Source organism: Lathamus discolor, chromosome 12 (assembly GCF_037157495.1).
Source record: "Lathamus discolor isolate bLatDis1 chromosome 12, bLatDis1.hap1, whole genome shotgun sequence".
In the NCBI taxonomy this organism is placed as follows: domain Eukaryota; kingdom Metazoa; phylum Chordata; class Aves; order Psittaciformes; family Psittacidae; genus Lathamus; species Lathamus discolor.
In genome coordinates, this window is record NC_088895.1 from 14,314,102 (window position 1) to 14,340,317 (window position 26,216).

General features: G+C 60.6%; 1 protein-coding gene across 1 annotated transcript in view; it reads left to right on the forward strand.

The window, feature by feature from the left end:
- Window positions 1-4,016: 4,016 nt before the first annotated feature.
- MYO18B (myosin XVIIIB) overlaps window positions 4,017-26,216 on the forward strand; it is a 59,479-nt gene continuing 37,279 nt past the window's right edge. Inside the window, exons 1-20 of the mRNA XM_065692891.1 lie at window positions 4,017-4,157; window positions 4,688-4,840; window positions 5,316-6,173; window positions 6,302-6,368; window positions 6,561-6,673; window positions 6,780-6,950; window positions 7,658-7,853; window positions 8,607-8,749; window positions 9,690-9,790; window positions 10,333-10,396; window positions 11,290-11,434; window positions 17,688-17,858; window positions 18,581-18,671; window positions 20,444-20,636; window positions 21,689-21,769; window positions 22,179-22,326; window positions 22,439-22,598; window positions 23,642-23,825; window positions 24,373-24,565; window positions 25,046-25,155. Coding sequence (XP_065548963.1) covers window positions 4,017-4,157; window positions 4,688-4,840; window positions 5,316-6,173; window positions 6,302-6,368; window positions 6,561-6,673; window positions 6,780-6,950; window positions 7,658-7,853; window positions 8,607-8,749; window positions 9,690-9,790; window positions 10,333-10,396; window positions 11,290-11,434; window positions 17,688-17,858; window positions 18,581-18,671; window positions 20,444-20,636; window positions 21,689-21,769; window positions 22,179-22,326; window positions 22,439-22,598; window positions 23,642-23,825; window positions 24,373-24,565; window positions 25,046-25,155 — 3,483 coding nt within the window. The remainder of the gene's footprint in view (window positions 4,158-4,687; window positions 4,841-5,315; window positions 6,174-6,301; window positions 6,369-6,560; window positions 6,674-6,779; window positions 6,951-7,657; window positions 7,854-8,606; window positions 8,750-9,689; window positions 9,791-10,332; window positions 10,397-11,289; window positions 11,435-17,687; window positions 17,859-18,580; window positions 18,672-20,443; window positions 20,637-21,688; window positions 21,770-22,178; window positions 22,327-22,438; window positions 22,599-23,641; window positions 23,826-24,372; window positions 24,566-25,045; window positions 25,156-26,216) is intronic.

Here is a 26,216-nt window from a genome sequence, read left to right on the forward strand (position 1 = left end):
GTGTTTGAAAGAGCTCAGGCTCAGAGGTCTCAAAGCTCTTTGGTCGGGGCTCACTCCAGCAGCGGCTGTCATCGGGCTGGTCTGTGTAGGGCAGAGACGGTGATGGCAAAATGTGTTCACCAGAAGGGAGTTTTGCTGTTTCGGGTCATTACTTGGTTCTGAATGACCTTGGTTCAGGGTGCTTACTTGACTGGAGCTGTGAAGACAATGGAGGTGTCCTGGCAGATGCCTGCCCATAGAATCCCAGCCTGGTTTGGGTTGAAGGGAGCTTAAAGCTCATCCAGCTCCAACCACGGGCAGGAACCCCTTCCTCTGGAGCAGCTTGCTCCAAGCCCCTGTGTCCAACCTGGCCTTGAGCACTGCCAGGGATGGGGCAGCCACAGCTGCTCTGGGCACCCTGTGCCAGCGCCTCAGCACCCTCACAGGGCAGAGCTTCCATGTATGGTGCCGGGCTGTGCCCGAGGGTGTTGGGAAGGGGACCCGGAGCTCCCTGGGGCTTGCCCGGGGCAGGGGCTGGCAGGAGCTGCAGTTACCACTGGGCAGGCTGTAGGTGACCAAACCTGGCAGCTCCTTCCCGAGCAGGGGACAGAAATAGCACCAAATTCATCGGATAACTCACTGGCTAAAAATACCCCCAGCCGCAGCCGCGGCCCCTGCAGCTTGAGCAGTACTCGAGGCATTGAAGCGCCTGCCTTTGATTTCCACCATGGTGGAGCCCGAAGTGCGTGTTCATTGCGGCTGAACCCAGGGTGAAGCTTGGCTGGTGCCAGCCCCGCCACTGGAGCTGGGACGTGTCCCGGTGCAGGGATGGGGGTTGCTGCTTTTCCACCATCATTTTCCCTCCCCGTTTTCCATTTCCCCTCCTCACTCCTGCCCTGTGGTGGTGTGTTCCTGAGCTGAGGAGCGAGCACTGAGCACGGGCAGGGAGGGAGGCAGGGATGAAACTGTGCTGATGCCAGTGCGATCGTGGTGTCTTGGGTGATTGGGATCGCGGTGCTGCAGACCCCACGTGTGCCCGTGCAGGGCTTCATTGGAAAACCTGGGAATGGGCGCTGTGTGCAGGCTGGTGCAGGGTCAGGATTTACCCAGGTTTGTGTGTGTGAGTTGGTGTGTTGCCAGCCTGGAACAGGAAACAAAGGTGAGGGCTTACCTGGATGCAGGGCTGGGAAGAGGCTTTCCCAGCTGTATGGGGCAACTTTTCCTTAAGGAAAAGGAGGGAGGAGAGAGCAGGTGAGGTGGCAACTAAAACTGAGTCTGAAAAACAGAATAAAGCGAGAGCATCCTGAGAGAGGCGTCTTAAGAGCACTGTTTCAGTGACTGCATTCGGTCCTTGACAAACTAAAAGGAGCAGATTCACATGAGTAGCTACGAGTCATTTAAAGAGCTATATTGAGAGAACCTGTTTTCGATGTGTAATTTAATGGTCAGACAAGCCAGTGTGTGTAAATACCTTTAGATATTGTATCTATGAGAATCACTTTGTTTTCTGTACTTGGCTCTGTTCATATTTATTGTGCAGAGGAGGGGGTGCCCCGTGTTGGCTGCTGCACGCGCAGGGTTCTCCTCCCGGGGGTGGTCCCCGCGGATTTGTGACGTGCCGCTCCTGGTTCATCCCACCATCCTTCTGTTTTAGAAGGATTCTCTTGGCACAGCTAAGCTGCTTCTGTGTGTTGGTCAGTGCAACTGCTCTCATACCACGAGAACCCCAATAAAAACCGTCCTTTGCGTGTGTGCTGCCGCCTGGTTCTTTCGCTCTCACCGGTCCCTGCTCGGCTGGATGGATGGATCCCCGCATCCCTGCCTGCCCTTCGCTCGCTGGAGGAGCCGTGGTTGTCGGTGCTGTTTCCACTCGTGGCTGCAGATGGGACGGTGCCTGCTGTGGTGAGGAGGGCGCTGGGGGATGATCTCCGGCCTGGTGTGATGGAGCGGCACAAACCCCGGCCCTGGCAGGGCCCATGAGGTGGGTTTTGGGTGGTGAACAGCAGCTTTCCCATAGCTCATGCCCGGCCATGAGCCCTGCAGGGGCTCCCGCGTGGCCGTGGTGCCATCAGGGACCAGGGGAAGCATCAGCTGAAACTGCACGGCCTCGTCCTGCTCTGGGGTGGAAATGGAGCAACTCAGCCTCCTGCCAGGGAGCTGCAGCCCAGCAGCTACCTCCTTTCCTAACGGCTTTCCCAGCTGATGCCCTGGGCACATCCATGGAGCCCTGGGGGGATGCGGAGCAGCAGGGCCTGGGTTTTGCCTTTGCAGGTTGGCTTTGGCCTGAGCCCCAGGCTGGGTGGTGGGTGGCACATGGATCCCGATGGGCACTGCGGGGGCACCTGGTGCCACTTCCATGGGCCCTGACCCGGGCAGCGCTCAGCGGGGAGGTGAGGCTGGGAATGGTGGTGCCAGGGACCCCGGGCCACTGCTGAGCGCCGCGGTGGCTTCTTTGCGTTGACTGGAGGCTGCCCTGGGCCCTGCTCTCGGGTCCCTCCCCAGCTCATCCTCCCCGTATCGGGGTGTGAGGGGCCGGGTGCTCCCGGTGCCTGCGGCCTGACCCGTGGTCCAAGGGGACATCCCGGGGTCTCCTCCTGCAGCAGCAGAGCAGCCAGGGCTGGCTCATGTCACGGAACCACACATTGACTTGGGTGGAAGGGCCCTTAAAGCTCCTCCAGCTCCAACCACGGGCAGGGACCCCTTCCACTGGAGCAGCTTGCTCCAAGCCCCTGTGTCCAACCTGGCCTTGAGCACTGCCAGGGATGGGGCAGCCGCATCCGCCCGGGGCAGGGCCCCGCTGCTGCGGGTGGAGGCGCAGACGCGCGATGGGGGGGACCCGGGTGCAGGCGCGGGGGCCCGGGGCCGGGAGGGCCCCGCGTTCCCCTCCGCTGCCGCGGGGTATTTTTAGCGGTGCCACGTGGGGCGGCCCAGCTGCCGCGGGGGGCGGCGCCGCCCCCGCCCTGGCCCGGCCCGGCCCGTCCCGTCCGGCCGCGCTCCGCTCGCTCGGTCCCGCTGCTGCCGCCGCCGCCGCCGCCAGGTGCTGGGTGCTCAGGGGTCGGGTGCGGGTCGGGGTGCGCGGGGGCCGTTGGGGTGCGCGGGGGCCGCGGCTTGGTTTAGGTGCGAATGCACGGTGCGAGCGGGGCCCCGCTCTGTGCCGGGCGGGCTGCGGTGGGAGCGGGGACGGGAGCGGGGACGGCGCCTCCTGCCCTGTGCGGGGGGGGGGGGTGGTTGGGGCCCTCGGAGCTTGGCCCCCACCGCGGTGGCAGCGGGTCCTGGGTGCCCGCAGGAGCAAGCCCCCAGCCGGCTCCCGCATGGGGCCGCATCCCCGAGCGGGGGCAGCCGGGGTGGTGCTGGTGCTGGTCCCCAGCCCTCACTCGTGCCGTGCTGCGTGCGTGGTCGAGGCACCTTCCCCCTCCGTGCCTCAGTTTCGCCCTGCGTGGAGCAGGACTGAGGATCCAGCCCCCGGTGGTGTTGGCACCCCCGGGCTCCGGCCACGCTGTCTGGGGCCGGTTCTACCCCGTGGCCACCGAGCCCTGGCCGGGGGCGCAGCACCGGGGCAGTGCCTGTCCCCGCTGGGAGCCAGGGGCTGTGGCCGCGGTGCCGCTGCCCCGGGAGGCAGATGGCATTCCTGACCCGGCTCCTGCCGCTCCTGCCCTTTACTGTACAAGGAGATGCGGCTGCTGGAGCGAGCGCCTGGGCCGGACGAGCCCCGACCCGCTCGGTGCATGAATGATCTCGACAGGTGAAGCCGGGGTCAGCCCAAAGCGGGGCACGGGCTGGCTCCTGCAGCCGCCCGGAGCCACCCAGCCCAGGGCAGCGGGGCCCCAGCACCGCCCGGTGCCGCCAGCACCTTGGGCCATCAGCTCCCTGTGCGGTGGCAGGGGCTGGATGCGGCTGCTCATGGCTCTGCCCTCCCCAGCGCACCAAAGCCCTTCAGTGCAGAGCCCTGAGCGTGGCCCCATGGCCAGCGGTAGCCCCTGGCTAACTCTGCTCTCTCTCTGCCCGTGGCTCCCCGCACAGCCCCATCGCTCGCCGGCATGGCCATCTCCTCACGTCTGGCGCTCTGGGAGCAGAAGGAAAGTCCTGGTCCGGGGTGGTACCTGCGGTGTTCGGGGCTGGATGCTCGCAGGGTGCTGGGCGGGGGATGCACTGCAGCCAGCCCCCCGCATGGCCCCAGGGTTGGTGTCCCTGCAGCTCCAGGGGCATCGCTCGCGCTGCGTGCAGCCCTGCAGGCCCCGGGCACCTCCGCAGGCTCAAGGGTCTGGTTTGAGCGTTTCTGCTGCGGTTTGGGGCAGGGCTCTGCAGGTTTGGTGCTGGGGGAGCCTCTGCTGTGGGGGCTGCAGAAACGGGGTTCAGCTTGGGCCCGGCATGGAGGGACCCGCATGTGGCCGCAGCGATGCTGGGAGCTGCTTCTGGACTCGCTGCAGCCGGGATGGTTCCTGCCACGGCCGTGCTGGGGCTGCTGGGGCTGGGCAGAGCTGGCAGCGCAGCCAGAGCGGGTGTGTGGAAACTTGGTGCTTCCCTGCAGGGCTTCTCAGCGCTTCTGCTGCTGCTGACCACAGCATCACCAGCATCCTGCATCCTGCAGCTGCGGCCGCTGCGCTGGCCCTGCACTGAGCTGGTGCTCGGCTCTGTGCCCGTGGGGTTGGCTTTGCCGGGGCTCCCATCCCTGTCTGTGCCCGTAACCAGCCTCTGCTCCTGCAAACAGATCCGGGACGAGGACCGGGGGCCACCCCCTGCCGCTCCCCCCCTGCTTCTGTCGGTCATCCCCGGGGGGTTCATCAAGCAGCTCGTGAGGGAGACCGAGAAGGAGGCCAAGGCGGCCAAGCTGAGGAAGGAAAAGGCGAGCGGCAAAGAGGAGGTGAGAGGAGCCCTGGCATCAAGGGGTGTCCCCGACTGTGCCCAGCCGGAGCAGGGCCTTGGGGACTGGGGGCTGCAGGGCAGAAGCCTGAGGTGGTTTTGGGGTTGGATGCAGGCCCTCAAGCATAAATCAGCTTGGGGCTCTTGACCGGCTTGATTAGAAGGTGAGTGGGTAAGCAGAGCGTGAGGCTCTCAGGTTCAGCCGGGAGGGAGGTCCCTGGGCACGGCACCAAGTGGTGACCCAGGAAGCGGCCAGGCAGGAGGGAGGAGGATGGCGATGATGCCGACTGCCCCCATGCAGCCAGGCCCGCGCGGCCACCCGCAGCCATCGGCTCTGCCTGCAGCGAGCAGGTCAGGGCTGGGGCTCTGTGTGCAGCCGTGCGGTGCTCGGCACAAGCATCCCTCGTGGGGCCAGGGCCGGGGCCGGGTCCTTCGCCCTGTCCCTGCTGGACCCGGCTCCCCTCCTTCGCTTGCAGCCCGTGGCCGCGGACGGCGGGGCCGGAGCCGGGGTCACCGCAGCGGCTGGAGCAGAGGGGACCAAGGACGGGCGGGCGCTGCCCAACGGGCTGCAGGCGGCGGGGCCGGGGGGCAAGGGGGTGACCCCCCCCCCACGCAAGGAGCTGCCAGCCGGGAGGGCTGCGCCAGGGCCCAGCGCCAGCAAAGCCCCATCCCCAGCACCCAGCCCCACAGCAGCAGCCCCAAAACCAACAGAGACCCCTGGGCCGGAGGCTCCCGAAGCAGCGCAGCCATCGTGCCCCAGGAGGAGCCCCAAGGACCCCCAGCCAGGGGGCAGCCCCCAGGCTCTGACCCCCCCACCGGCTGCCCCCAGACCAGCAGAGACCCCTCGCCCTGAGGCTCCGAAGGCAGCGAAGCCGCTGTGCCTCAAGAGGAGCCCCAAGGAGCCCTGCCCAAGGGGCAGCCCCCAGCCTCCAGCCCCTGCGCCCAGCAAGGGCCCCCAGTGCCCCAGCAAAGCCCCAGCAAAGGTGGGGGACACGGCCAAGGTCCCTGAGAGCAGCAAGAAGGAGAAGGGGGCACCCCTGAGCCCCGCAGAGCTTCCAGCCAAGGCAGGAGCCCAGAAGGAGCTGAGACCGGGCAGGAAAGAGCCGGAGAAGATGAAGAAAGATGTTGGAGATGGGAAGAAGGAGCCAAGGGAAATCAAAAAGCCTGGAAAAACTGTGAACAAGTCAGAGCGGCCCAAGGAGGAGCCGGGGGGGGCCCAGGAGAAGTCCGAAGATGTGGCAAAGGAGGGGGGAAAGGTGAAGGAAGAGCTGGGAGAGGGGAAAGAGGCACCAGGAGAGAGCAAAGAGACGGGCGGGAGCACGGACAAGGACCAGGTAAGGTACCAAGGGCCTGCCGGGCCAGGCGGGCAGCGGGGCTGCTGCTGCTGTCCGGGGGGCAGATGCAGTTTGTCCAGTGCAGGTCCTGCTGGTTCCTGCAGGATTCCCTTCTCTCCTCCCTGCAGGCTCCCAGGGATGTCTGGTACGAGGCGGAGAAGGTCTGGCTTGTCCAGGAGGATGGATTCACGCTCGGTAAATGCCTTCCTCTGCCCTCACTTTTCAGCACCAAACCCAGGCGGGGTCTCCAGCCCGGCTGTGACCGGGAGCAGGGTGGGCAGCGGGTGCTGCTCCGTGTCCCATTGGAGATGGCCCCTCTGCCGCCCCCACGATGCATCCCCCTTCATTGTGCCGCACCGGGGGGGACTCACGGGCCTCTCACTGCAGCCACGCAGCTGAAGCCGGACGTGGGGACACCGGAGCTGCCGGCGGGGAGAGTGCGGGTGCGCCGGGACGCGGACGGCAGCGTCACCGAGGTGGACGAGGACAGCGTGCAGAGGGTGAGGGACTGGACCCGGCGCAGCCCCAGGGCTCGGGCATGGCCCCGGCGCAGCCCGAGGCCCGGTGGCATCGCTCGACGGGGGGGCTCCATCTCTCTTCCTGCAGAGCAACCCCCCCAGCCTGGACCTGGCCGAGGACCTGGCCGCGCTCCTCAGCCTCAACTCCTGCAGCGCCGTGAACACGCTGCAGCAGCGCTACCGCGCCCGCCTGCCCTGCACCTTCGCCGGGCCCAGCCTCGTGTCCATCCGGGACAGCGGCACCGGCACCGCGGGCAGGGTGAGCGCGGCCCCCGCGCCCCGAGGGCACGGAAGCGGGGGGCGCCGGGCGCGGCGGGGCCGGCAGGTGGCACCGTGCGACCGCCGCTGCCGGGGCCGGGGCTGAGCGGGGCGGGGATGCGCTGAGGACGCTCGGGGTGAGGGATGCTCAGAGAGGGGATGCTCAGAGGGGATGCATTGAGGACACTGGGGATTGGGGATGCTCAGAGGGGATGCGCTGAGGACACGGGATTGGGGATGCTCAGAGAGGGGATGCCCAGAGGGGATGAGCTGAGGACACTGGGGATCGGGGATGCTCAGAGGGGATGCGCTGAGGACACTGGGGATTGGGGATGCTCAGAGAGGGGATGCGTTGAGGACACTCGAAACAGGGGATGCTTGGGCTGGAGATTGCCCTGAGGACACTTGAGACCAGAAATGCTCCAGGCCAGAGATGCTCTGAGGACACTCGGGATCAGGGATGCTCAGAACCATTGCTCATGGGAAAGATGGAGTGGGTTTTGCTGCAGGTTCCCTGGGTCAGTTCCCAACCGTCTCTCTGGTACTAGTGTGGCAAGGCCAAACTGGGCAGGCTGGGCGACATTTCCCTTTCCTCTGCAAATCTCGTGGGGTTTTGCACCCTGGGGAGAAACCATTGCCGAGTGCGAATGCTGTCAGGATTTCCTGTGTAAGAAGCCTGGTTTGGGCTGTGCTGTCCCCCTCCCGCAGGCACTCAAGGGGAAGCGGGACATGCCCCCCCACATCTGCTCGGTGGCACAGCGAGCCTACAGGAACCTGCTGCTGCAGCGGCAGGACCAGGCCATCGTGCCCCTGGGGCGCAGCGGGGCTGGCAGGACCTCGTGCTGCCAGAAAGCTCTGGAGTTCCTGGTGGGCTCTGCAGGCAGCGTGGACGGCAACATCTCAGGTATGAGCTCAAAGTCCCACTGCGGGATGCTGGGCACAGGCTGTGGGACGCAGGGCACAGGCTGTGGCATGAGGGGCAGAGGCTGCGGGATGCAGGGCAGAGGCTGCGGGATGCAGGGCAGAGGCTGCAGGCTGTGGAGCGCAGCAGACACGAGGGGGATGCCGTTTCCATCTGCTGGCCTCTGATCGACTCCTGGTGTGATTCATGCCCTAGGGGTGGCTCCTGAGCAGCCGGTACGGGTGCAGCAGGGGCTGGCAGGGCTGCGGGTGCTGCTGCATCCCAGACCCAACACGTTTGCTATGGTGATAAAGAGCAGGGCAGGCACCAGGAGGGAATTGGTGGCACGCTTGGGGCAGTGCTTTTCCCACCTGATCAAGTTACCGGTGACGCGAGGGGAAGCACCGTGCAGTGTCAGAGGGCAGGTTCGGGTTTCGGAGGACTGGGTACTCCGTGCTCTTGCAGCAAGGGGTGGCGAAAGGCCTGGAGCAGTGTGCTGCTGCGGGCAGGCTGGCACATCCCCATCCCACCGTGTTCCCATGCTCCCATGGTGCAGGATGCTGACCCCATGCCTGGCTGGTCCTATGCAGGCAGGGGTGCAGGCAGGGGGAGAAGCCTCCATCAGTGCCTGTTTGCAGCCTGAGGCTGTGCTGGTGCAGCAGCAGCATGGTCTGGCTGTCTCCGGGTGAGCGCCACAGCAATGCAGCGCTGCAGCCATCGGGATGGCTCAGGGGGCTGCCGGTGCTGGTTTTGCAGTGGAGAAGATCCAGGCGATGTTCACAGTGCTGGGAGCCTTTGGGTCGGTGACCACCGGCCACAGCAGCAGCTCCACGCGCTTCTCCATGGTCCTGTCGCTGGATTTCAGTGCCACCGGCCAGATAACAGCTGCTCACCTCCAGGTACCCTGTGGACCTTGCTGCCTGGTGAGATGGGAGGGCTGTGGCCGAACCCGGCATCCTTGGGATGGGGCAGGCAGTGATGCTCGGCTCTGCTGCTCCTCCTGGACCAGAGCTGCCCCAAACTGCAGCTGAGCAGGAGCCCTGTCAGCGGTGTGTGGGGTAGCCCCCAGCACATCATCACCAGTCCCCAGGCAGGGTGAGCAGGACAGGGCTGGAACGAAACGTTGATGAGGAGATGCAGAATTCAGCATTTCAGTGGCAGCACCTTCCACATCAGCCTCGAGCTGGAGCCTCTGAGGGCTTTTATCACCATCAGGGCTGTGATGCAGAGGCTCTTGAATCATGGCTGCTGGGGCCTCGGCTGATGGAGGAAGGGGCTTGAGCTGGTGTCTGCTGTGGGGAGCACCAGGGCTTCCCGTGTGGGGAGCACTGGGTCTTCCCACGTTGCATCTCTCTGTGTTTGCTCTTTGGACCACTGGTACCACCCTGAGATGCTGATGGGAGGAAGGGACAATCAGAGAGGAGAGTCCGGCCCTGCAAAGACTTGTTCCTGGTGTCAATGCTGGCATGGAACAACCTTGACAAGGCTGGAGGCTGATCCAGCCTCCCCTCAAGCTCAGGCGATGGCTTAGCTGGAGCCTGTAGCATCTTTGTAAGCCCATCACACTGCCCAGACCTCCGGAGGTGGGGAGAGAGAGACTGGGTGTTGCAGCCATGCGCTGAGATATTGCCCCTTGGTGCACGCCTGGGGCACGGTCCAGCTCTTGCTTGCCCACCCTGCAGTGCACAGCACCCAAAGCCAGTCATGGCCCTGCAAGGGGAAATCCAGCCCTTCCCTGACAGCTCCCGGCAGCACCTCCATGTCCCTGGGTGCCACTGTCCCCTCTCCTCCTGCCTGCCCTGGGGCTGTCCCTGACCCCTGCCTGCGCTCCCTCCCCAGACCATGCTGCTGGAGCGGGGCCGCGTCGCCCAGCAGCCCCCCGGAGAGAGCAGCTTCAACGTCTTCCCCCTCATGCTGGCGGGGCTGGATGCGGCGCAGAGGTGGGTGTGAGGGTCCCGTGGGTGCGGGTGGCTCCGCTCCGCGCCTGGGTGCTCAGCTGATGGGTTCCCCACTGCCGAGGGGCTCCCCATGGTCTATAACCAAGTTGGCTCCAGCAGCGTGGTTTTTGAGACCCCCCCCCCAATAAAGAGCATGTGAGAGTGGTCCCATTAGTGATGCTGCAGGGGCTTTACACACGTGTATTAGAGATTTTCTAAGAAATGGGTGTTTTCTACTGCTTTTTCTGCCCTTTCGCTAAAACCAAAATTGGGCTGAACAAATAGAGGTCCCTTTCCCTGCTTGTTCCTTGTTTTCCCTCAAAGCTGCATGTCCCCAGGCTACCCTGAGCAAAAAGGGGCCCTGATGTGTCTGGTGCTGGCTCCAGCCCTGTGTGGGCAGACCCATGGCAGCATTCCCATCAAGGCCCCTGGGATGCTGCTATTGAGGGGCTCTGTGGGTGTCCCCAAGGAGCCAGCAGGGGTTTGGGGAGCGCTGGGGCAGACAAGGAGGGAGCTTGACTCTTGTCTCCTGTAACTGCTTCCAGGACAACGCTGCACTTGCACCAGGTGTCTGAGAACAATTCCTTTGGGATCAAGCCGTTCACAAAGGTGAGGGGAAGCGCTGGAGCCCACACTGCCTGCAGCGAGATGCTGCAAGGGTGTGCTCTTCGTCACCCCGGGTAGAGGATGGGCTGGGTCCTCGGCTGATGGGTGCCTCTGGATGGTGCCTCTGTACCGGACACATGGAAGGAGAGAATATTGGGGTGTGAGGATGTGTCTGCCCCATGGGAGCTGCTGGGACTGGGGCTACTGCTGCCTGGGGCCTGCACTTGGGTTTGGACCCCTCCATCCATCCCAGGGACAGATCCTGTGACCCAGGACCAACAGCCCCTGATGTTTCCCTGCAGTGGCAGCTCCTGGGTGGGGGAATGCACCCTTTGGAGAGCCCAGAATGTGATTTTTAGGGGCTAAAAGAGCCAGCACTGATTCCCACGCCCTCACTAGTCTGAGCTGTTTGCAGAGATGAGGCAGATCGTGCCAAAGCACCACGATGCATGGCAGCAATTCGCAGTTACATCATCTGGTGATGGATTCAATGTTCAGTCTTCATCAGGGAGCTCCTGCTCCAGTCCAGCGGCCAAAGGGATTGGCTGTTGGAGCAGCAGTTCCTGTGCAGAGCACAGTGAGGTACCACGGTACCCGATTCCTGTGGGTTCCTCATCCCAGCATGGAGGGTTTTCCTGCTGGGATGCAGAGGGTCAGCAGGAGCTGGGCAGCACTGGCCCTGGGCAGCTTCTCTTCAGGCCGGGGAGTGCATGGTCTGCAAAGGGGACAAGATGAGCGCTGCCCCTGCCTCTGCTTCTCCATTCTCCACTGAAGCCTCACTGTCCTGCTGGCCACGCAGTTTCCACCAGCCCCGTTGTGTTCCCCCTGTATCCCCTGTTCCTGCGATGCTCTGGCAGAGGCAGTGACATCCCCTCCCCGTCTCTCCCCCCCTGCAGCCCGAGGAGAAGCAGAAAGCCTCGGCAGCGTTCGCCCAGCTCCGGGTGGCCATGGGCACATTGGGCATCACTGCAGAGGAGCAGGCGGCCGTGTGGCGCGTCTTAGCCGGCATCTACCACCTGGGAGCCGCCGGCGCCTGCAAAGGTGAGCGGGCTCCTGCCCTTGTACCTTGTTCAAGTGCTGTGGTTCGAGGAGGGAGCAGGTCCCTGTGGTGTTCGGTGCTGGGATGCACGGCGAGGTGTGCGGGAGTGATGCTCACCCAGAGACTGGTGCCTGGTCATGGTGGCTCTGAGCTCTTTGCTGCCCATGGAGGAGCTGGGTGATGCTCAGTGCTGGTGTCCTCCCCATGGGGGATTCTGGAGCGGGTCCATGCCCTGGCTGTGTGCGGGCAGGACGGGAGCTGCAAGGCTTTGCCCTGTGACCAGGGGAGGTAACTCATTGGAACAAGGTGCCCAGAGGAGCTGTGGCTGCCCCATCCCTGGCAGTGCTCAAGGCCGGGTTGGACACAGGGGCTCGGAGCAAGCTGCTCCAGTGGAAGGGGTCCCTGCCCGTGGTTGGAGCTGGAGGAGCTTTAAGGTCCCTTCCACCCAAACCAGTCTGTGAATTGATGAACTCATTTGTTTGCACGATGTCCCCAATGACACTGTGAAGGGACAGCTTCAAGTAGCAATAATTCTATCATCTCCTGGGTGCCTAATACAGTAACTGAATTATAATAGGATGAGTCCGGATGAAGATTATATTTATAAAGACTTTGTTAATACAGGTTGTATAGAAATTGCCTTATCCCTTATAAATTATTTTAAGATGTGCTCAAACCCATTTTAGAGGCAGCCACATTGATTTACGCACTTCAATTTATGAAGGCTGCATAAAGGCTGCTATAAACTAAACCGTAGACATTTATAAATGTCTCTGCAACATGTCATAACACATCTTATGGTAATTTACGCCATTAATCATATATTAATTATTTGAAAAGGATGAATGCTGTTGTCACTTAACGTGAGTTCTCTTTCTCCTTCTCTCTGGTGTTCTCTTTCCCCATCTCCATCTCCCCGAACTCCCTTCCAACCTGCGCAGCCTGACCCTGCTGTCTCAGGCTGAAATGTGGGATGAGGCTCTTGGCAAAGGGATCAAAGGGTTTCCAGGAGAGCAGGTTTTGGGATGTGTGTGTCAGCTCCAAGGCAGAGGGGAATGGTCACTGTTGGCTGCAGAGGGTTTGCTGAGCTGCTCTGCGTTACTGTCCCGAATGTTCCGTCCCCATCATCCCATCACTCATCCAGGGAGCGAACCGGGGGCTGCGTTCAACAAACCTTGTCACAACTGCTCCACAAACATGGATGTTAATAGCGGGCCCAGGCAGGGCTGCGGTTTTCAGGCACTCGGGTACAGGATTAACAACCAGAGCATGTCGCAGCATCACTCGCTCTCGTATTGATTCCCCCATCGTGTTTCAACAAAAGGGGAGAAATGAAAGGAAATATGGATAAAAAATGGATCAAAGCTGCACAGAGCAAAAGTCTCAGTGGGGGCGATGACTCTTTTAATGTGGTTAAACCTCTCTCCTGATAGCCATCTCTTCCCTTCCCCTCTCATGCGCTTTGAAGCTGTATGTTCCAAATCCTCGCCTTGAAATCTCACCCAAGGGAGCCTCGTCACTGGGGCTTCACTGGCATTGAGCAGCGCAGCCGGGCACCGCGGCCACCGCCAGCCCCGGCACCGTGGCCACACCGCAGCTGATGCTGATGGCAGTCCCCTCATTGCAGACTGGGTTTGTGCAGGAATGAAACAGGAGGGGAACAGCATCACCTGCCTCTGCCTGAGGTGGGAAACACATCTGCAGGGAGAAAACACGGAGAAGAAGAGGTTGTGTTTCAAAGGCCGGCTCCATCCCGGTGCCAGTGACTCCCGTTGCCTTTGAGTTGTGTTGGAGACGGTTTTTTGTGTGGATGCAGCCAGGGGCCAGCGGGGCATCCCGGTCCCCATCCGCCTGAATGCTCCCAGGCCCTTTGTGGCCGCAGAACACGGCATCTTCCAGTCGTTCTGTGCCTCTTTAACCGGGAGGGAGGGTTCGGGTGCAGTGGAGGGGCAGCATTCAGCTCGCTCTCAAGCTGTCCGTTCTGCTGTTATAACAATAGAGCATCGCAGCTCCCTGCTTCCTGTGGGCTTCCCACCGTGTGCCTTTCAGAGAGGGAATTGGGCTTCCAGTGCTGGCAAGTCATTAGAGCCCTCCCAGTGCTGCGGTCGGTGTGTGCCAAGTGTGGTTACCCCAAACCCCACCATGCTCCGACACGGCCACGAACCCGGCATCCTGAGCCCCTTGGTAAAGGGAAACCGTGAGGGCAGATGTGCAGGAGGGGCTGAGCCTGGCTCACAGTGCACAGTGCTGGTGCACAGTGCTGGTGCACAGTGCCCTGCTGTCTCTCAAACCCCCTTGAACCCCCTGTGAGCTCTGGGAATGGGAAGCTGCCAGGAGGCTGGAAGCCATTCAGCCAGGTATTGTAATGGGAATGTCCATCACCGTGTGAGAGGGAGAGCACCCGGCAGGATCCAAGGGGCATTAATTATGCAGCTTCCTGAGCACTGATGTCTATCAGGAGTGGACTCGGTGTCTTATCTCTTTCTCGCCAGAGCTGAGAAAAAAGCCTTGGACCTGCATAATTTCTGCTGCTTTGCAGCCTCCGAGATGTAATGACCTTTCCTTAACTGATGTGGGAGTGACACTTTGTTCTCAAAGGATCCCAAACAATTCCATGGCTCTGTGGGAGCCGGGAGCAGGATGCCAATGGAGAGCCTCTGCCCCTGCTGTAGCTTTGCTTTCGCTCACAGAGCGGCTGCCCCGGCGCTGGCACCCAGCCGTGGCCTTGGCTGTGGTTAAATCACTGCCCTGCCACAGCTCGGTGCTGCGGGTGAGTGCAAGGCCACCTCACTCCTGCGGGAAGGGCTCCTCTGCTTCCCTGCATCCTTCATCAAAATGCCTCTTGGAAAGGACTGCACCGGGGCTGCCCTCTCGATCTTGCTCGTTTTTCTCTCTCTGTTAAAGCCTTTTGCTTTTCAGCACGTGGCTTTTCCTGCTGTAGAGGGAGGCGCAGCTGATGCTGCGGTGTTGGCAGGATGGTGGCTCTTTGTCCTGGAGCTCAGGACCAACAGTTTTGTCCTGATGGAGCCTGATGGCTTCCTGGGAAAAGCCCAACCCAAGGCGATGCAGTCTCCAGGGCCTGGGTCACAGCGCAGTGACCATCCAGCCACAACCCTGGTTGGTAATGGTTGGACCTGGTGATCTTAAAGGTCTTTTCCATCCTAGTTGATTCTGTGATTCTAAGCCCTGTATACTGTGCGATGTCCTTAGGATTTCTTTTCCCTGGGCAGGAGGATTTAGGCAGGATGATGTGTGTCCCAGGGCAGAGGATCCCGGTTTGGAGCATGAATTGGGCAGAGCTCCATGTTCTGCTGCCCAGGTCTGCAAAATGAGGAGGTTTTCTGGGACCCATGCTTTGTTGGGAGGAGGGAAGAGATCCAGGCCTGTGGGCAGTGCGATGCTGGGGGGGGGGGGTCTGCACCCCAGCGCATCTCTGCTCAGCAAGGGAGCTGCTTTTCCCCTGTGCCCTGGCCATGGTCCAGGGTTGAGAGCCAGGGAGGCAGGAGCAGAAAACATTGGGAATAGCCAAGTCCTGGCTGGAGCCTGGCTGGCTGCTGGGGGTGTCTAGGAAGCTCGTGGGGATCCTGTTAATGATGCATCTCCTTGGTGTGGTCACAGCACAGCCCCAGTCCAGGCGCGCTGTCTCCTGCGTTACGGTGCTGTCTGTTCAGTGCTCTGACATCTTTATTGCAAGCAGTCGGGGAAATGCAGCCAGGATGGCAGATTTCTTTAATCATGCTATTACACAGCTCTTCCCGTTGTTATATATGGGCTTTAATATGTCATACATCAGGCAATGGGTCAGCAGAGAATAGACTGGAGAATTTAGTGCAGGACAAATGGATTAACCATTCAAGCCAGGAGGAGCCTCCTCTGTCTCTCTGTCCCCTCCCAAGGTAATAAAGAGGAACAAATGGGCTCTTTCATTTGTCCCATTAGCAGGGCAAATGTTTTAATGATAGAATAAGTGGAAGTGACTGGGCAGGCTGAGCAAGCGTGCCTGCTGACTCAGCGCTCACCAGCTGCTTACAGCGAGGGGGCAATTTGGGGAGCACCAAAGGGCTCCCAGTGGGGACTGGAACATGTCCGACCCTGTGTGCTGGTCAGGCAGCAGTGGTTTGGTTCTGTGGAGGTGTGAAGCACGGAGCTGCATCCCTCTGCCCGGAGCAGCAGGATGTGTTCCGTGCTGGAGCAGCCCGGTGGGGTGAATGGCTTCTCCACTTGCAACTGCTCCATTGGGAAGAGTTTGCACTGGGACAGGGCTGAATTGTAACAGGGATGCCGGAGTGACCAGCATAGGATACTGGAGTGGCTGGCCTGGGGTGCTGCATTGGCCGGTGCGATGCTGGAGTAGCCAGCTTGGGATGCTGGAGCGTGCAGCACAGGATGCTGCTGTGGGAGCCGGGCAGTGGGGCAGGTCTGGGGCAGCCCTGGCCCTGCAGCCCCTCTGTTTTCCAGGACGTCTCCTGTCTGTCAGGGAGGAGCCTGTGTCCAGCCAGCTCAGAGCAAAACAAGAGAAAACGAAGGAAATCAAAGCCTGGGTTGTTGCGGCGGTTCCTGTGCCTGCTGCAGCACAGCCCTTGATGTTGGAGGCCTTCAGTCAGAATAAGAAATAATGGGGGAAGATCAAAGGGGAAGGGGGGGCTGACTCTCTCAGGTGTGCTGTGAACCCCCCAGGCCCTGCCACGGGAAGCGTGTCCTTTAGGTGCTTTGTGCATCACCTCATCCTGGAGCAGGGGACCCTGGTCCCCCATGGGGCTGGCCAGGATGTGGCCATTTCTTGCTCTCCATCCCAAACCCCTGCCACCAGCCACCAGCTGTGTTCTAAGGGATCATCCTATATGTGATCCCCTGGCTGGATCCTCATCCACCACCACCTAAAAGCCCTGAGGGCTCTGGGGGGCTTTGCTTGTCTGCTCTGTCTCTGCTCATCCTGCCGGGTGCTGGGCAGCTCCCTCCGCAGCTCTTTCCTTCCTGGCTTTGTGAAAGGATTTATCCTGCAGATTGTTTCCCTGTTGACTTTAATCATGAAGCTGGAATCGCTGCTGCTGGATGTAAATATCGTGTGCAGGCTCCGTTTGTGAGGCTGCTCTCAGGCACAGGGAACATCACCAGAGGTGGGGAAGGTGATCCCGGAGTTTGAGGGATTGATTCCTAATCCACATCTGCTGGTTTGCTCCGTTGGTGCTCTCGGGAAGCACAACGTTGCTGATGCCTTGCTGGCAGCAGCAGCCTGGGCGCGTCGTGTCCGCATGGGTCCAGACTTGCTCTGAGTTGCCTCAAAGCATCTCCTTGGAGCTGCCTCTTCTCTGTCCCGTCTCACTGGGCAGGAGGGATGCTCTAAGCACCTGGGAGCACTACAGTGGGGAAAATAAGCTCAAAAGCATCTGTTGGAGATCTTTAACGTTTTGAACCCCATCCTGACCAAAAAAAAGGTCTTCTTGTGCTAAAGGGTTGCCCAAGGGACAAATCTGTCAGCCTTTGTGGAGTCAGCAAGCCTTTAATATGGTCATTACCCTGCGAGGCTGAGAAAAGCCTTACAACTGTTGCTAGCGTAAGTGTGTGTGTAGGGAGGAGAGCCCCGTGTACAGCACACGGGAGCGGAACCGGGCAGGCCCCTGGGACTGAGTGCTGAGAGGTACTGGAATTGTCCCGAAGGAAAAGGGGCGGCAGGAGCAAGCAGATGGGCTTTAGGGAGGAAAAAGCTTTTCGGTTCAGTGTGATGGGGAGTGAGGTGATTCCTACCAGCCATGCCTTCGAACTGGAAGGGTTGATTTGTAGCTGGTTTGCACCCTGGTCTCAGTCAAGCATCCAAGTGCTGCTGGGTCCTTGCTCTGAGCACTGGTAAGGGCAACGCCTGGTCTGGAACTGCCTGTTAGGGATCACCAGTCCCAGCCTGGTTTGGGTTGAAGGGACCTTAAAGTTCCTCCAGCTCCAACCCCTGCCACGGACAGGGACCCCTTCCCCTGGAGCAGCTTGCTCCAAGCCCCTGTGTCCAACCTGGCCTTGAGCACTGCCAGCGATGGGGCAGCCACAGCTTCTCTGGGCACCCTGTGCCAGCGCCTCAGCACCCTTGAACGGGAGGATGTGAGGAAAGGGCTGACCCAGCATCCTCGGGGGACGGAGGGAAGCTGGGGCGCGCTGGTCCTGCACCTCCACCCGCCCTTGTGGTCTGGTGTGTGGGGTGCTCCCGGGAGCAGGCAGGGCGTCTGCGGCCGGCTCTGCTGACCCCATCCTGCCCCGTTCCCCCCGCAGCGGGCAGGAAGCAGTTCATGAAGTTCGAGTGCGCCGGCAGCGCGGCGGCGGCGCTGGGCTGCGACCTGGAGGAGCTGAGCGCAGCCACCTTCAAGCATCACCTCAAGCACATCCTGGCGCAGGTCACGGCGCGGGGCCGCCGCCTGCCCCCGGCAGAGGAGAGCCCGGCAGGTACCGGCGCTGCAGCCGCTGTCCTTTGCTTACGGGTGATGGGGAACCGCGGTGCTCCGGGCGCAGGGTGGCTGCAGCAGAGGAAGCACCCCTCTTTGCAGGCAGTGAGGTCCATTTAAGTGTGCTCATGTTAATCTGTTCACTGTGCTCTGCCAGGTGGCTCCATGAAACCCAGGTGAGTTCTGATAATGCCCCTGGCACATGAGTAATGCGGCTGGTTCTTCCTAGGAAAGGGAGGGAAAACCCCAAACCAGGAGGGCGGCAGGGGGGGCTCGTTTCCCCCTGCCCATAAATGAAGCTGTGCTGGTGTTGGGCTGTGGGCACCCATCTGCTGAAAGATCCCCAGCTGGACAGACTGCTCCTGAGCTGCTATAAACCTCGAGTTAATACATGAATCTAATTCTGAGGGAGATCCGGCATGTGAGATATGCCCAGCTTTAAGGTGAAGCTTTCCACACCCAACTGATCCTCAGCAGCAGAATTACAGCCAGGCCCCTGCCAGTTATTCTGATAAAAGCAAGAACTGGCCTTTAACATGGCAATAGTTTTCTCTCCTCAATGCACGTTAGGCAGGAGGCATGGGGGGAGCTGGAAGCAGGTGAGTGACACGCAGTGATTGTGTGAGGGAGTGATGCTGTGCTTGGGGCTGCTACCGGCTGGGCTCCACGTGTGCTGCAGACAGATGATGTGTCTTTGTCTCCTCTCCTCTCTGCCTGTGCCAGGGCCGAAGATGACAGGTGTGGAGTGTGTGGAGGGGATGGCTTCGGGTCTCTACGAGGAGCTCTTTGGTGCGATCGTCTCGCTGATCAACAGGTACGGAGCTACCGGGTGCTGCGGGTGATGGCTCCTTCCTCAGGGGCTGCTCAAGAGGAGCCTTCGCTGGGGGTCTCCAGGGAGAGGCATGGAGCTGGCAACTGCTGCCTGCTCAGAAAGGAAGTGATATAGAGATGTCCGTACGGGAGATGCTCTGTGCTCGGATCTTCTGAGGGCTGAGCGCCAACGCTGTGCACAAAAGGGCACTCGGAACATCAGTGTCAGCAGCCGGGTGCTGCACAGGGCAGCACATGTCCTGGTCCTCTTCCCAGCATGGGCAGCCTGGCACAGAGTCCTGGCCCCTCTCCTGCTGCAGCTTCTAAGCTGTGCCACGAGCAGACATACCGAGTAGGGCATCACGGTGCTGAGAGGAGCAGCCTGGCTTCCTATTAATAATAGATGTGACTTTGCAGACTGAAATCAAGGTTACCAGTACAGGCAGAGCAGCAAACCAGTCCAGCAACCCCACAGAGAGCCCTGCAGATGCATGCTGGGAGTTGCTCCATCACAGGGGAGGATTGAGGTGTCAGTGCGTGGGTCTGGTACCCAAGTAGCTGCCGAGGTGCCCTGGGAGCTGCGGCTGCATCCCAGTGCTGGTGTGGCCAAGCAGGCAGCACCTTCCTCTGCTCCAGGGGGTTATTTCCATCTAGAGAGCCAGGATGGGAAGTTCATCACCTGTGGGCTGATGTATCTGCTCAGGTGCTGTAAATCCAAAGTTGTCTACTGGGATAAATGGAACAAGGTAACCCCTGGGTGAGGATCAGCCCCCCAAACTGTTCCATTTTCTCGCTTCTGATGTGCAGCTCGGTTTGTTGAAGTCAGCAGCCACATAAAGGCTGATGCCCAAAATACTCCGTGTTGTTGCTGCTGCTGGTTTATTTTAACCTGCAGTTATTTAACCTGCAGAATATTTTTATTGTAATTCCTAGCAACCACACTCCAAAGGGAAATTGCTGATGGGACTCAAAGGGCTGACAGAGAAGCAAAATGCTGCTGGTTCTCCTAAATAACAGCATTAGCTCAGGATGCGCCCCGGGTCCCTTCTTGTCTTTAAAGGCAGCTTTGCTTTGCCCAGCTTTATTTTCCATCTCAGCCCACCAAAGCCTGTTAAACCACTGCAACAACAATCCAGGCACATTCCATGAAAATCCTGTTCCTCAGCGAGTTGATGGTGATGGTGAGCCTGAATGTTTCAACCCCAGCTGCAGGAGGATGCTGCAGTGCAAATCTGCAGGCAGCGCTTCATAAATACACATCTGTTTCTTCATTCCACCCTGTTTCATGGAAGCACCCTCACTGCCCCATGCCACAGAGGAGAAATCCTTTAATCTCGCCCTGCTGCGGGGCTGCTGGGGCTGGAGCAGCGCGGTGTGATGGTGATTCAGAAACGTGCATTCAAACACTCCTGGAGGTTTCCAGGGCCGGACTCCCCTGCTGCCCTCTCATCCCATGCCACTGTTAAGGGTTCATTAGGCCAGGTCAGGAGAAGTCTGTGCCTTGTGCTTCCATCCAGGCTGGGAGGAGATGCTCGGCTTGAATAGATCAAAGACGAGGGAGAAGGGAGAAGCAAAGGGACAGTGTCAGGAGGTGCGGGTGCTCTACGGCAGGAGACATGGGAAGAAGGGGAGATGGGAAGTGCTGGTCACTGCTACACGGGACGGTGCCCACTCAGGGATGCTGCACATCAGGAGGAGGAGGCAGCGTCACCTCCACAGGGAGAGCTGGGGCATGGCCATGGGTAAAACATATGATGCGAGTGCCTCTTCCCGCAGGTCCTTCTCCTCCCCACACCTCTCCATGGCCTCCATCGCCGTGGTGGACACCCCCGGCTTCCAGAACCCGCGGCATCAGCACCGCGAGCGCGCGGCCACCTTCGAGGAGCTGTGCCACAACTACGTGCACGAGCGGCTGCAGGCGCTCTTCTATGAGAAAACCTTCGTTTCGGAGATGGAGAGGTACAGAGAGGTGAGGAGCAGGGGCTGGGGCTGCTTCCCCCACATGGGATGGGGCTTTGACCCTGCGGGTCCCTGTGCCTTGCCATGGTGTGGCCAAATAACTCAGTGCCTTTAGTGAGGGGTTGTAGAAATGAGGGGTCTGTTTGGAGCAGGCGCCTTGAGCCGGGTTTCTCTTGTCCTCACTGCCCCAGTCACGGATCCTCTGGGGTATTCCTGACAGGTGCCGGGCTCTCATCACCTCTTTGGAAATGCTTCCTCCAGCTCAGGGACTTTGTGCCCTTCTCGTGCAGCTGAGTTTTCCCTCAGGTGATGAATAATAGAGGATAGGAAGGAAGATGATAAATTATTGCAGAAATAAGCTGCTGAAAAACCTACCAGCAGAGATGAACTCATTAAGCTTGCAGGAGTTGCTCTAATACCTCTAGCCCTGGTAAAAGAGTTGAGTTCCCATGGCTTAATATTCACACAACTCTTGCACCAAGTGAGTATCCGTGTGCTCTGCGCTGGTGATGAATGCACAGGTACTGGCTGAGCTCGAAGTGGCAGAGGGCTCAGCAGGCTCCGCTTTGATGCTGCCTGCCCTGGTGCAAGCACATTCCCTTTGAGCCATGGGACTGCCGCTGTGAGCCCGAGCCCCAGTGACCCATTTCCTCCCCGAGCTGGCTCACACGTGGGGCGATGCTGGCGCGTGCCCTGGTAGGCAGAAACTGCAGCCCCGCTGCTGCTCTCTCCACTCGCACACTGGGGCTGCAGACCTGAACCTCGCAGGGTTACCCCGCGGACACCGAAGCTCTGGCTCCTGCTGAGCATCCCTGCTTCACACAGGAGCAAGGGCTCACCCTGCCCATCCCAGGGGCTCCCCCCGCTCCTGGGCACATGTGGGGATGCTGGGATGGGGAGTGGGTGGTGGGAGACCTTGCAGTGGGGGCACCCGCTGCAGCCCTTGGTTGAGGAAGGGAAGCCCACAGAGCTGAGCGCGAGCAGCATCCATGCAGACGTATCTCCTCTTGGCTCCCCGATGCCAGCCTGTGACTGAAGCACCTTTTAAATAATGTTTTCCAGGAAAATGTTGAGGTGTCTTTTGATCTTCCAGAGCGCTCTCCTCTGGACACGCTGTCCATCATCGACCTGAGCCCCTCACAGGTAACCTGTTCCCATGGGACCTGGTTGCTCCGGTCATGCTTGGAGCATCCTCCTGCTCAGAGGAGGGAGGGATTCCGGGGCAGAGCAGGGCCTCATGGTGTGTTTGGCACAGAGCAGCCTGTGGGGCTGCAGGGGAGGGTGCAGCATCACCCTAAAATACAAGCACCCATCCTGTCCAAGCCCTGCACCCCAGGCACATCTCCCAGCCTGGCTGCAGAGCGAGGTGACTGGGCCCTTTGGGATGCCGTGTGGCTGCGGAGGTCTCAAGGGTGAAGGTGTCCAGAGCTGGATGGGGCCAGGAGGGTTTCCCAACCCTGTTCTGGCTGTTCTGGGGCAGGGAACACAGGACAGAGGTGGTGGGGAGCAGGCTGGCACGGCTGCCCCATTCCCAAGCCCAATCCCTCTGCAGCCACAGGCGCTGCCGGGCAGCCCGGGCTCCGATCGCAGGGGGCTGCTGTGGATCCTGGATGAGGAGGCACTGACCCCTGGCTCTGGGGATGGAGCCGCCTTTGACCGCCTGTGCTCCTACTTCACCGCAGAGGGACCCGACCAGGAGGGTAAGCTGGGACCAGCTCTGCCACCCATCCTTTGGCATCACTGTGTGGCTGTGGGAGCTGAAGAGACCATGTAGCCGGTTAAACAGCTTTTGTCCTGGGGTTGCTGCTGCAGGGGACAGCCACATGCGGAGGTGCGAGCAGGGGCTGCACTTTGAGATCAACCACAGGCTGGGCACGGACCCCGTGCGCTACGACCTGACGGGCTGGGTCAGCAAAGCCAAGTTCAACCTCTCGGCACAGAACGCCCTGCAGGTGCTGCAGCAGTCCACGGTGTAAGTATGAGCGAGGTGCCGCGGTGCTGGCATCCCTGTGGGAGCGGGGTTGGGATCCCATGGCAGTGCAGTGGGATGGGGATGATGCCAGTGAGAGCTGAGATTGCAAACCTGCCTGAGCTCTGAGAGGCCGCTCGTGGTGGGGAAGGAGATGGTTGTATGGGGCATCTCAGCCTTGGCGCTGCCCGTCCCCACACCTCCTGCCCAATGCACAGTGCAGTGATGGAGCTGATCAGGCTTTAGATGGGCACGGAGCTGATGGGATCCTGTCTGCCGGGCAGCCCCAGGCACGTGCTGACACCAGTGCAAGAAAGCCATAAATGCCCACGGCTTCAGCCCAGCTTTGTGGGAATCCTGAGAGCCGAGCTGAGGTGTGGGGAGCAGATGTCAGTGATTTGACTCACAGCCATCAAGCCCTGGGGCTGACTGACAGCAGGATGTACACATTGTGATCACAGCAGAACTGCCTGTGAATAGCACCGCAGTGAACAGCTTCCCATCAGTGCTGTCTGGCTTCTTCCAGTCAGCACATCCATGACATTGGGGGTCTCCTCCTGCAGGCTTGGGCAGTGGGGGAATCGGGGGCACCGGGGGGACCCCATGATGTCCTCGGTTCCACAGTGCCATAGGGTGGGCATTCAGTTGTGAAGCATCGCTGCCCAAGGTCTGGTCCCTGTGCAGGAATGGGGCAGGTTTTCCCCACCTCCTCAAGGAACCTTGTGCACTAAATTGGAGTTGAAATGTAATCGAGCTGCTGCCGATGTCTCTGCACACGGCAGGACTTTGACCTTGTGCTTAAACGTTCCCAGCTCCTTTTGGTTCAGGCTTCAATTCAGGGAAGTTTCAACAGAGGTGAGCAGCTCGGTGCCCAAACCAGAGAGGAGCAGAGGGGTGGGAGGTGTCCTGGCACCCTGCTCTGCTCCACGGCTGCGTGCCCTGCGGCAGCGCCCATGCTGAAGCTGGGATGCTGGGGGCTGCATCCCCACGGAAGGGGCTCTGAAGCCGAGGACCCCAGCACTGACCCCGCTGCTCATTGCTCGCAGCGAGGCCGTGCGGGAGCTGGTGGAGCCGCGGGTGCGGGTGCCGCTGGGCTGCCGCGCCGTGGCGGGGCTGGAGGGACGCTCGCAGGCAGCCCTGCACCGCAGCGCCTGCCTCAGGAAGAGCTTCGCCAGCAGCTTCGCGGCCGTGAGGAAGCGGTCGGTGTGCGCCCAGCTCAAGCTGCAGGCGGTGAGTGCGCGGGGACCGGCGGGGCCGGCACCGGGGGCTGTGTCCTGCAGCGCCCTGAGCCCGGGGTGCTGCTCCGGCCATGCGGGAGCATCCCAGGCTAACGTATCATGGAGCAGATTACACACGCGCCTCGCTGTGCTCCGCTTCATCCTCTTAAGCGCTCGGGCAACTGGAGCAGCCTCCATGCTGGGCACGTGCCACGCTCCTGCTGACCTCAGCCATAGCTGGGTGCTAAACTCCCTCGAGGAGTGCAGCACAGTCTCTGCTGACTCCTCTTCCAGCCTGCTTTGGGGTGCTGGGTGTCTCTGGCAAACCCTCACCCCGCAGCCCTCAACCCTGGCACATTCGGTAGCCCATCAACTGAGAACGTGGGGTTTCAGCAGGAAGAGTCTCACTCAGCCTCTGTGCCCTGTGTGCTGGGCTCGCATCGCGGGCCGAAGCTGTTCCTAACACGCACTGAGCTCTGAGCGTTCTGAGGATGACTGCAAGGGGTGCGGGGGGGTCCCCACCACCGCTCCATCCCTGCTGACCTCTGCTTGCCCGGCAGGACGCGCTCACGAGCCTCCTCCGCCGGTCCCGGCTGCACTTCGTGCACTGCCTGCTCCCGGGAGCGGGGCCCCAGGGGCCCCTGCCTCGTCCCCCCGCGCCGCCCGACGCAGCCCCGCAGCTGGATGTGCCGGCCCTGCGGACACAGCTGGAGGGGACCCAGCTCCTGGATGCCCTGCGCCTGCACCGCATCGGTACGCCCGGCCCCTGCCGCTGCTGTGTGCTGGGGCTGCCCTCATCTGCCTCTCTCCGGCCCCACTTCAGAAAGCCCTCGAGGTTTTATCACCGCTTTCTGCGAGGGTTCCCAGCCCTTCTCTTGCCTGCATGTTCCCTCTGGAGCATCCATGCACCAAGCTAGACCTGCACCTACCACGCTCACAGTCACTGCCAGGGGTAGAGGGACCCATGCAGGCAGCCCAGGGGCATCTACTGCATGACAGGAGGTTCTAGGGTGGTGTCTGGCCACCTCAAGTGCATTTCTGCTGCTTCCCTGCTCCCACTACCCTGCCCTCACTATAGCTCCCTGGTCCCCATCACCCTCGATGCCTCTTGGTGTGCACAGGACGTGCCCCTGGGGTGAGGTACCCTTCACCTCAGCCCCCCCACTGCCGGTTCCCTCCCCAGTGTTGGGTGAGAGCCTTGTGCAGCCCCCAATGATGTCTGTGTGTCCCCAGGGTATGCGGATCGCCTGCTCCTCACCCAGTTCCGAAGGCGCTTCCAGGTCTTGGCTCCGGATGTCATGAAGAAGCACACCTCTGCCTACGAGGTGCCGGATGAGAGCAAGGTATGGTGCTGGGCGGCATGGGGAATGTGGGCTGGGAGCCCCTCATTGGGCTGTGCCGGTGCTGGAGCTCCTCCAGCCTTTCCCAATGCCATAAGGGCTTTCTATGCAATGAGGAGCAACTCCTGCAGCTCCCTGCAGCAGCCCCTGTGCTGGCATTGCCTATGCCCTGCATGAGCCCTGCTTTCCCCTCTGCAAAGAGGTCATGCCAGCATCTCCCTGCCCTGGGACAGGAGCTGCTTCCCAGCCCCTGCCTCACTCAGGCATCCGTTGTTGCTGGGATGCAGGGGTCCCAACGTGGCAGCACCCATCTCCTGCCCTGGCTCCTCAAAAACTGGCTGGCTGGGGACAAGCCAGGCAGCATTCCCAGGGACTCATCAGAGCAGGACAATGGAGGTTCTTGGGCATGGGGCATCATCTGCCTTCAGACCCTTGTAAAGCAGCAGCCCAGGGTGGCTCCTCACCTCATCCCACAAAGCCTGAAACTGAGGGGAGCTCAGGAATGAAGATGGAGATTCGCCAGTTTTATTTGTTTCATAATATTGTCATATTATCACATCAACACATTTGTTTCAGGGACTGCAGTGACAGGACAAGGGGTAACGGGTTCAAACTGAAACAGGGGAAGTTTAGATTGGATCTAAGGAGGAAATTCTTCCCTGTCAGGGTGGTGAGGCACTGGAATGGGTTGCCCAGGGAGGTTGTGAGTGCTCCATCCCTGGCAGTGTTCAAGGCCAGGTTGGATGAAGCCTTGTGTGGGATGGTTTAGTGTGAGGTGTCCCTGCCCATGGCAGGGGGTTGGAACTGGATGATCTTGAGCTCCTTTCCAACCCGAACTATTCTGTGATTCTATGATTCTATAATAAATTCATAGCAGAAACTTGGGAGACCCCCCCGTGTCCCTGGAACAGGCTGTGAGGAGCACTTAGGGCCGGGAAGAGCTGGGAGGAGATGAATTAAACATGGGCACGTGCTCTGTTGTGCAAACTGCCAGGCAGGGTGTGCAAATTCAGTTAAGACCTCGGGATTTAATAAGCCGAGTTTGACAGGCAGAAAAGGTCAAT